Below are 11346 nucleotides of genomic sequence, written 5' to 3' on the forward strand. Positions count from 1 at the left end.
CCCTAAAGGGAAAAGACAAAAGTAGTAGAAGTTGTTTACATAATACAAATCCGAATTCAAATTACAATATATACTGTTGAAAAGGACATTTTGGATGTTTTCTTTAGTATAAGGACAAATCAGGAAGAGCTCTCTCTCTCTCTCTCTCTCTCTTTATGAAAAAAAAGCAGAACAGTGAAATATACATAAAATAGTAAATCAGGTACATTTACTTGGATAGCCATACAGCCCAAGCCATCTACATGATATGTAAATACACTAGATCTAAAACATTTTCCATGGAATTTATGATGTATTATGTCCTCTGTATTATGTCTGTTGTTACTAAGTGACTGATTACTGAACACTCGTTCTGAAAATGCAGAATACAAATGAAGCCAGAAATAATGCATTACAAGATGAGAGGATTTGAATGGCAGGATTCCACACTCCTGAATGCTCCTAAATATCCAACAGCAGAGAAAATAGTCCATTCATCGGTACAATTGAGAGTCTGATTGCCAGAATGACCTTCAAATAAGGGCTTTAAGAAAAAAAAGAACTGCAGAAAAAAAGGAACGCATGAAAATTGTCGCTCATCGAAGAAAAAAAAAAAAACATACGTACGTCTGGTCTGAAATAAACACAATTTAACAAAATATACTGCTGCTGTATTATGTATGCTACGTCTGCTGCACTATGACCTCGACAGTGTGCGTTCCTTTGATACTCCTGGTTGCCATAGTAATAACGGTAATCAGTGGGCGGAGCAACAAACGTTCCAAATCTGTTTTCCTGCCGCTAAAATGAACCATTTTTGATGGACATTTAGCATTTGTGTATAAAATTGTTGTCACTCACATTTGTAGTACATGTAGCTGAACCAAGTCACTCCAAGTTGAACTTTTCTCAGGACACGCCCTGGACACGCCCACTTCTGTCACTCAAGTCACCTGGTTTTACTTTAAAATTAATGATCGCACGTTGCTTTGTCGCTGGGACTCGCTGTAAAATTAAATATGCTCTTAAACATGCTCTTTAGATTATGGGCACACATTACAAAGTATAGCATGAATATTTTATGCTTGTTATTAAAACCACTCCTGATTATTCAGAGCGTCTCGGACAAAACGGGCTTAAAGAAAATGCCCCGACTGAATTAATGAGCATTAAAGATGCAACAGTAATAATCTGAGCTTTGAATATTATTAGCTATGACATGAAACATTTTTATGTTGGTGTTGCTAGGACTACATTATCTGCTCATCTCTTACATCCACATCTTCATCTCAGACCAGGTCAAGCTTGAGGAACTCTATGACATGGTGCGTGGGTTTTCACAGAGAGCTCGAGATAACTTTCCGCACAAACCGACTTGTGTAAAACTTCATTCGTACATTCAGTACATAGTACAATATGTTCACTTTTCCTTTCTCAGAATAGCGGATTTTGCTTTCACTTAAACGCCTGCCAGCTACATGTGGAAAAAAAAAAAGTCTTCGAGTGTGAGAACGAATCCGTTGCAGATGTCAGCAAGCAACAACGCTGTGATTGGGATCAAGGCCAAGAGACTCGAAGGCATGAAACTGCATTTAAATTTTTTAATCATCCGTAGCTGAAATGCTAAATTTGCATATTTCTAACTTTTTTCTTTCTTTTTTTACCAGATATAAATAAATAAATGAACCTTTTAAACACTGAATCGAAGAAAACCGAGTTTTATAAGGTTTCCTTTGCTGTGTGTATTCAAATACAATTATCAAATACACTAAATATGGATAATTAACACCCATGTTAATGGCATGAGAACAAATTTTAAATTCTAATCATTTACTGAATTTTTTTTTTTTTTTAAATTTCAGGTGGAGAACAAGCTTGTAGGGTCTTCAAAGAGTCTTGAGTCTTCAAAGAGACTCAAAATCACGATATCTTTATGAAAATTAAATTTTTTTTCTTCCTGGGATTTTTTTTTGTAATTTGGCTTGTAAAATTCCAAATATTTCATAGGAGTGAATCTTATCTTTAGATTTTTTTATGTATGTATTTATTTTTCATGTTTTTTTTACTGATGTTTATTCGCTGCATTTCAACTGTCCTTAAACCTTCTTTTTATTTGACCCTTTCTTTATCGTATAAGGCCACGTTCACACTGCAGGTAAAAGTGGCCCAAATCTGATTTTTTTTCTTCAGGAGTAGTGTGAACACTCACATCTAGCCCAGATCTGATTTTTTCACATCAGATTCAGACCACTTCCATATGTGGTCCTGATTCAGACCCAAATCTGATTTTTTCCAATGTGGCCGCAGTGTGAACAACCGAGGCGGATTTGATGCGACTTTTACATCAATCTACATCGACATTCGTCACAATTATGCGCCGGCGAGTTCACACACAAACGTGACTACGCCTACAAAATGGATCAAATAATCAAAAGTTGCCCTCGACATCCGTAAATTTTGAAAACACTGCGTCTCTGTGCTGCCATTACACAAACATTTAGAAAGAAAAGCGAAAACACTTACTTCCTCCATAACCTCGCCAATTTTAGCGCAACGGCGTGCTGCGTGTGACATCATTGTTATTGTTCGTTTGCGCATTCGGGTCAGTTCGAAACAGCAAACAGTTCACACTGGTATCTGATATAGGCCACATTTTAAAAGGTAATGTGAACAGCCAAACAAAAAAATCAGATCTGAGCAAAATATCCAAATTGAACGCGGCCTAACAGCTGGCTTCCAGTCCTCGCAGCACCCAAACCCATCTCTTACCATCAGCATGTTCCCCTAATGTGTGCACCTGTTTCATGTTCAGCCTTTAACGCCTTTCATTATTATTTACACCAGAGCTTTCTCCTTTCCTTTCGAAGTCTTCCCAATCATCTCGCGTCGTTTCCTGGCTATTGTTTTCTATTTCTAAATATGCGTTATATTCCTTGATATTGCTTCCATGTCTGTCTGAGCCTTGCGTTAAACAATAATTGTAATGCTTGTATGGAACTTGGAAGTGAACACACTTTTGCACACTTATGTCCTGCTACATAACCATCCACAGTTCATTTCATCCACGTTCATATCATTTTATTCCACATGATTAGCAATTAGCAAAGACCAGGATCATATATATATATATGTCGTATATATGTCATATACATATATCTCGTACCTCCTGCTACATAATTTAATACTGTTGTTGGGTTTTTTTGCAGCGTCAAACATCAAACACCAAACCCCATCACCCCATCCCTGTTTTTTCTTTCTTCCATTCTTTTTTTCATCATCCTCCACCTGCTGAAGTCAAGCGTTGCTATTCACTTGCATACGTTATCCCCCTGCTACACCGACTACCGTGTCCTACTTTCTTATTTTTACTTCAAAAGTTGGAAAGAAACCTATCTTTTTTTTTTTTGACCCAAATATTAAAAATACTAAATTTATCGACCTCCAGACATCCGTTACAAACAGTTACTAATTTTCAGGCTACTAATGTGTTTCTGTGCAGGATATTTTGCTAGTAAAATGGTTTCTTACAATCAAATTTGACTACATAATGGCCACTACCTGAACACATAACACACATTTGTTCTAGTTAAATCTCTCAAGAACAGTCCTTAAAGTTTCTTAAACAAACTATAAAAAACTTGTGCTTATACAGAACTATTAAACACAACCACACATATTCACACACCTACACAGATAATAAAGAATCCCTGTCATCTATAGATCCCCCCCCCCGACATATGTGTTCTAATGAAGGATAGTGATGTCATATCCTGCGTACAACGTCCACATACGGGAAGCGGCCGTATTGTTCGCAGTCTCTTAGTAGAAATGCATATCAGTCAGAAATCTCTGAGGTTATCAGCCCCCTGATAGGCTGGTTTGTTGAGTCACATGACTGAGACGGGAAGGGCCGAACCTAAGGTCAAACGTGCTCGACGAGCGAGGGTTTACGGAAGAAGAACCACAAGAAGAAGTAGTCGGAATCAGAGAGTCTGGTCTACAGACTTTAAGAAAGCTGCCTGATCTCAAAGTCATGTCTCTTAGCGCAAGTTTGTCCGTAATAAAGAGGAAGCACAGAACGCTGAAAAGGTCATAAATTCGGATTGTGCTTCAGTGATTCCTCGATAAATTCGTTCCAAAGATCCGCTTAACGAGAACCGTAATAACTGAGTAATTATTCCAGTGGATGGAGGTGTTTATGTAGGGGATGTTTATTTAAAATTTATGGAAGGAGTCTCCGGTTTCAGCGCTTGGTAAATTTACACTGAGTAAACTTTGGGAATTTGAGACAATTGAAACAAACCTATATTGTGGAAGCGCGACAACTTTAACGTAACTATAAATGGATAAAAAAAAACAAGTATAATGGCATAGTTGGTAATTTGCTGTGTTAATAAAAAACAGGGCTGCTGTAATTCCTATGTAATATATCTTATGAATACCGAAGCGAGTGTGTGCTTTCATACACAGATTTCGATGGGCGTGGCCATTACCATTTTACTCTTGTCCTGCCGGTTGGGGGAGGGGCTTTTAGAAAGATCCTCCCTCGATGAGTGCGGCTCTGACAGGATGCTACGTTTGAGAGGCGTGGGCCGAAGACAGGAAGTGCCCGGCACGGAGGCGTGTTCTCCGTGTTTGTGGGCGGCGCCTCGTGTTAGCCGAGAGGCTCTACAGGAAGCTCTTCTGCGATGATGGTTGAGTAGATCATATTTTAGAAAGTAAAAAACCTCTTTCACACCACAACGGCGCTCCGGCTCGGGCGCTAGGAGCCGGCTGAACATGCGCAGCGCGTCGTCAGAGAAGCGGCGCCACTGTGAGGGCACGGTGCCCGGAGGACATGCACCATGCTGCCAACGCTGGAACTCAGCATAAAAGTTGTCACTGGGCAGCGCTGCTTCCCAGGGGAAGTTTCCAGTCAGCATGCAGAAGAGGAGCACACCGAACGCCCATACGTCCTGCGGCGTGGCCACTACGATGCCCTCCGAGCCTGTGACCTGGCACACTTCGGCTGCCGTATAGGGGATGGTGCCGCTGACTCGTTTGACGCGGCTGCCTGCCCTCCGTGTCATTCCGAAGTCAGCCAGCTTCACATGCCGGCACTCGCGGTCAAACAGGAGCACGTTTTCTGGCTTCACATCTCGATGGACCAGACTTTTACTGTGCATGAAGTCCAGAGCCAAGCCGAGCTGCTGCACACACCGCTTGACCATGTCCTCAGGCAAACCAGCCTGAGCAAAGGACAGAGAGAAAGGGAAATTCGTGTGAGGGGCTTTTAAACCAAAAGGAATTTTAAACAGCTCAGAAATAACTGTGGCAAAAAAAAAAAAAAAAAAAAAAAAAAAAAAAAGGATTTTAATTAAAACGGTTGCATTCAGTCATGGATGTTTTTTTCTGAATCAACACACCCCCGAGTATTTTACACGATTAGTTACAGACAAACACACCGGTGTGTAAAATAATCCATCAAAACAAGCAATTATAAACACCTCAGGTGTCTGTCAGGTGAGGGGGAAAAAACGAAAGAGACACCAAAAGCGAAAATAGAGACAGATGGATTTTAATTTAAGGAGAATCAGGATTTCGTTTTTTATAGAGCTTAGCTTCAGAGTGGAGGAAATGAAGTCGACAGGAGGTCCGGTCATAAAAGGAGAGGAAGGTGATGACAGGATTAGGATGAAAAGTGTGCAATGAAGAGAATGAGGCGAATGGAGGCTGCATACATAATGAACAGACTTTATTACTATTATTGTTATTGTTATAAATGTCTTTATATGGCGTTTGAACATGCAGTTTGCGTTAACAGTTGAATTGTTATATACAGTGCATTTGAATTCCTAGCAGTGGTTATTATGCATTATAAATTGTGAACAGAATGCATTAAACAAAATGATTTTGTTTTGGTGATGTAATGTGTTATTAAAAACTACTTCTGCAAATTGAATAAACTCTATAAAGCGTTTGTTGTTATAATGACTCTATTGTACTCTGTACATGAAGTACACCATGTCTTCTAAAGTATGTTGTTATAATTCATTATGAATGGTTAACAGGACACATCGTGCACTAGGTCCTGTTCATAAAGCATGATGCCTCTTAGGTATTCATTGGTCATTATAAAGTAATGAAATGTGGCCTTTTATTTTATGTGTTATCTTTTACACAGTGGCTATAACGCATTATGAATCACTCACAGAATTAGTATTACTCTTAGTATTGCTCACAATCTCTTACAAAGACATATTTTAGAATGACTCTTCAATTAAAAAAATCAATTGCTCTCTATATCAACGGTTATAAAGTACGTTAACATGAAGCATTATAAACTGAGTTCATAGCCTAGTCTGTCACATACGTCAGCTCGTAGGCAGCCGTTAAGAGTGCGGATTATTGGCCCAGCTGAGTAAACAAGGCTCAGCGAGCAGATATCAGTGAAGTGATGATTGAGTGATAGGAACAAGAGAACTATATGTATGCTATATGCTACATGCTATTTTTTGGCTTCACTGATCCAAACTGAAGACTTATTTGTTTACTAATGCGAATCATCACAAATGCGACACCTCCGAAAGGAGCGGCACGGTGCCGAGCAAAGCTTCTTTGTTTTTGGTTCTAGTCCCGACTCCTTCCCTGTTCTGTTCTGAAGTCTGAGGTGTGTTCTACCTGCGGAGGTATGATGTCAAAGAGGTCTCCTGCAGGTGCAAACTCCTGGCCAAATACGTAGCTCTCTTCGGTCTCAAACAGAACATCCAGGGCTTTGATGATGAAGGGACTGCAGCCCAACGCCGCGGTCAAACTGTATTCGCGTAGAAAACTCCGCAGCTTGGTCTTGTTCTTACTGACATACTTTAGAGCCAGTTTGGTGCCTATTCCACACAAACACACATACACAAATATTATCCTAAAGCTTATTTACAGCATACACACCATTCCTTAGCTATTCTAATTAGGGGGCCAAGCACTGGAACCCTTGCATCCTTGTAAGAAAAGTCGTTCATCAAAACAAGCAGGATAACATTTAGAACACTCTGACACTCACCCTGTGTGCGATGAGAGACCAGATCTACTCGACCATACGTGCCCTTCCCTAAGGGGCCGATCAGCTCGTACTGCTGCTCCACCTCTGAGGCAGACAGAGAGGTGATCGACAGCGCCTGCATGTCCTCCACCGGGGCCGTGCCCACGTTAGTGCTCCGTGCCACCATGGGCACGCCAACCTGGGCACTGAAAGACAGAAGATAGATCATTATCATAAGACACCTAAGGAACACATGTGGGTGGGGAACTGAAGAAAACTCAAACCATACGTGTCTAAGCTCTGGTGCTAGGAGTCAGTCGTTTGGATTTCTGCCTTTACCGCATCATATCTCATTTGCATGGAGTTATAGGGTTAAATTGTATGTTATTATTATTAGTACTGTTATAGCGCCACCTGCTGTACTGGAGCACCTGGATGTGATTAACCAATAAAATCTGCAAAAAAGGTTGTAAAGCTTTCTTCTTCATCTCCGCAGTACATATGCTGAGACTTTAAGAAAGAAATGACTTGAGGGAAACTGCCAATTGACCCAGACGCTTGACTGGCTGGAATATTACCACCCACACACACACCATCCCCCACACACACATACACAATGCCAAAAAAACTGCTTTCCTCCCATTTCCCTACACAGCTCGTTTACTTCTGTTTCTCTCTGTTGCTTCTGTTTTTCCTCATGGATGAAGACTCCTCGTTTACTGCACACACTCACACAGACACACACAGACACACACACACAGACCTTGTACCAATATAGCTCTTACATGTGTTACCTGATGCCGTTTCCTGTGGTTTTGCTGCGTTTCGTGTTTATTAGGGATTCAGCAGTGACTCACTGATGCTGCGCGCTCGGGATGCAACTCGATACGAATGCATAATTCAGGACGAACGGTTAAAAGTCTTCTAAACAGATACAAACAGAAGATTGTTTGAAGGCTTGCCAAGAAGCTCCACACGATGATATCTGATTGAGAAATGAAGCTCATGGTATAAATAAAACGCATTTATTTTTATATCTGGGATTTTTCTCCCCCCAGAGTTTCAGGTGCATGCTGGAAGGGTTTGTTTAGGCCACGCCCACTTATCCCTGATTGTCATTATTATTATTACTACAGAAATCAGGCAACCTTCTCTGCTTGGATAGGTGACAGATTCTCCAATGTTCTTCATAAGCTGGATCCTTTTTATTCCTCATATAATCGCTGCCTTTAAAACACACAGGAGTTCTTCACGGGTCTCGTTGCGCTGTATTCGTTTCCCAGGATAATCGAAGGTAATAATGGAAACCCAACAAATAACGAAGGATCGGACATTTTAAGGGTTTCTCTGCCTCACTTGGAGACAGTGTTCATCAAATCATCATCACAGCTCAGTCAACCATCAAGACTTCATTCATTCATTCATCTTCTACCGCTTATCTGAACTACCTCGGGTCACGGGGATCAAGGCAGGATACACCCTGGACAGAGTGCCAACCCATCGCAGGGCGCACACACACACACACTCTCATTCACTCACACAATCACACACTACGGACAATTTTCCAGAGATGCCAATCAACCTACCATGCATGTCTTTCGACTGGGGGAGGAAACCGGAGTACCCGGAGGAAACCCCCGAGGCACGGGGAGAACATGCAAACTCCACACACACAAGGTGGAGGCGGGAATCGAACCCCAACCCTGGAGGTGTGAGGCGAACGTGCTAACCACTAAGCCACCGTGCCATCCATCAAGACTTTTTTAATTATTTTTAAAAAAGGTGATGCACTGAGTGTTTATAGCTGCTAAGTGAGAACACACACACACACACACACACACACACCCACATACACAGACCCAAGTGTTTTGTTTTCCTTTTCTTAAGTTCTATAAACTTACCTCATTGACTGTCAGTGTGTTCTACTTTCTTAATCCAGTGCAGAGAAGGTTATAGCCGTTTCTGCTTCCTCGCAGCATTCGAGATTCCTAGTTCACTAGCAGCTTGGAAAAACCACGAGAACACATTCAAACTGTTCCACAAGTTCCAAGTTCAGATTCTCCTTGTAGTTAATCAGATCCAGCATCACATCCTTAACAGCTGAAATGTTCAAACAGTGATGCTGTAGGTCACGACGTCCTGAGCTCGCTGATCAGATTCTAGACTGTTGTACCGAACACTAGAGTGGACTCCAGGAGCGTGCGATCTCTCTGTGACCTCTCCGTCATCAGGTCATTTAAACCTGCTTTTATTTATTTTTTATCATCCTCTTGTTTTGTAATTATGGGATTATCCCAAATAACAGAACAAAGAACAGCAGGAAGCCAATCAAGACCAGCGCTTTTAATAATCATATATCTTTGACTGCAGGAATCTTTTTTGTGTTCTTATATGTTTTCAATTTTTTTCCAAATATTAACATTATTTTATTAAACACATTCATGCAAGGATTAAAAATGCAACTGATTCAACACTTATGATTAACACACACACACACACACACACACACACACACACACACACACACACACACACTGGGTGAGATCTTGCCAGTGAGCACTGTATTTATTATTATTTCATTATAAATGTTACAGATAACTTGAGTATTAAATGTATGACATTATTATGAGGTCTTATGAGGTCTTATGAGGTCTCACCTGCTGCCCTCTCTCTCTGCTCCATGCTCCTGCATCCACGCGCCACCGGGTCACCGTTTAGGTTCTCACGCGTCTCCTGTAACGTCGTTGAACCGGTGGAGAAAAACCTGTTTAATGCTTTGGAATAAATAAAAGATAAAAGATAAAAAAAAAAAAAAAAAAAAAACTTCGCCTAAATATCTTTAAATGCTTTGTCTCTGAATATACACAGCAGGGTGAATTCGGGCTTGTGCGTAACAGCGCGAGGAGAAAAACAGGACTTGGTGTTTTCTTTGTGTTCAAGGCGCGTGGGATCTCCGGTGTTTATCCCCGTTTGCTCGGTGCTCGGTGCGCGCGCGCGTGTGACCTACTTCCTCGCGCTGTCGGGCGTCCATCACTGGTCCTCGCGTGTCATGTTGTCCTGCGCGCGCGCTGCCCAGATTTCAAAGGAACACGTCAGTCTCCGGTTCAGCTCAGTGCGCTGCGCCACGCGCTCCTTGTACTGCGCCTCTCGCGCGCGCGATGCCTCTAAAAAAATCACGGGCGCGCTCACGTGAGCGCAGGGTCCTAGCGCCGGTAAATATGAACGTGGAACATGTACACTGGGTAGGTATTTATTTTTAATGCATTTATAAAAACCACACACACACACACACATTCGCGCATTCACACACACACACACACACACTCGCACACACACACTCGCATACACCAAGACACACACACACACTACTGTACATATTTCTTAGTGTCGTTTCTATAGTAACAGCACGCGCTCTGATTCATTTTAAAACAATCATTCATCTTAAGAATAAACCAAATAAAAAATTGTTGTTTTTTTTTTTAACAAAGAACTGAGTCTAATATAATGATGTTTTCTGATTTCTGTCCATTTTCACAAGGAGACAGTGTCAGCAATTTCATTTCAAAGTGTTCAAAGGGTTCTAGATCATCTTTTGTTGGACTTATCACCTTCAAGAGTGAATAAAGTGAGGCTGGTGTGGGAACAAGTGCTTTCTGCTATAACATGGAGATAAATCTAGGTATTAACGAGTGACACAACAGGGATATAAGAGCACGGCCTTGACTGTTTTATTCCTTTCATAAAATAACATCACAAAATGTTATACAAGTGTGAAAACAAACGGTGTTGTAAAATAAAAAAATAATCAGAAATTCAACACTGATATGGATGTGCCTTCTGTTCTCCTATGTGATATCCTGTCCCACTCTCTGCCTGACCCTTTTTTTTTAATGTCCCACTTTCTCTCTCTTTCTCTCTCTCTATCCAGGGCGTCCTGTTTTTCTCCCATAACGCTCTGTCCTCAAAACTAGCTGCACTGTTTATGCCACTGTTTTTTATCAGTCAGTGAGTGCTGTGAGTGCATTGAAAGTGTATGTGAGAGCACCGCTATTGAAATAATGTTATGAACCTTTGTTGATGAACCTTTGTTGATGAACCTTTGTTGATGAGCAGTGAATAAGAACCAGAAACACAAGCTGTAACAAGTAGCTAAGAGACGGTTTTAGCCGCCTAGTTAAACAAACGGTACTGTATTCCTATATAGTGCACTATTTTTAATGTGTAGCCTGAACTTTACAGAATACCCATGATGCACTTTCCCATTTGTAATAGAGAGTAGGGCAACATTTGGGACACGGCTGAACTAAATACAGCCAATATCACGTACCAAGACTTTCTGAACGTTTTGCACC

General features: G+C 41.1%; 1 protein-coding gene across 1 annotated transcript; it reads right to left on the reverse strand.

The window, feature by feature from the left end:
- Positions 1 to 3101: 3101 nt before the first annotated feature.
- Positions 3102 to 10127, reverse strand: sbk1 (SH3 domain binding kinase 1). Its single transcript, XM_060869379.1, has 4 exons — positions 9652 to 10127; positions 7016 to 7200; positions 6640 to 6842; positions 3102 to 5207 (listed from the first exon to the last, which is right to left on the reverse strand). Exons 1-4 carry the CDS (start codon positions 9684 to 9686, stop codon positions 4440 to 4442), a joined length of 1191 nt encoding a protein of 396 aa, XP_060725362.1. The 5' UTR covers positions 9687 to 10127; the 3' UTR covers positions 3102 to 4439.
- Between the last annotated feature and the right edge of the window lie 1219 nt (positions 10128 to 11346).

Source organism: Tachysurus vachellii, chromosome 5 (assembly GCF_030014155.1).
Source record: "Tachysurus vachellii isolate PV-2020 chromosome 5, HZAU_Pvac_v1, whole genome shotgun sequence".
NCBI lineage: Eukaryota > Metazoa > Chordata > Actinopteri > Siluriformes > Bagridae > Tachysurus > Tachysurus vachellii.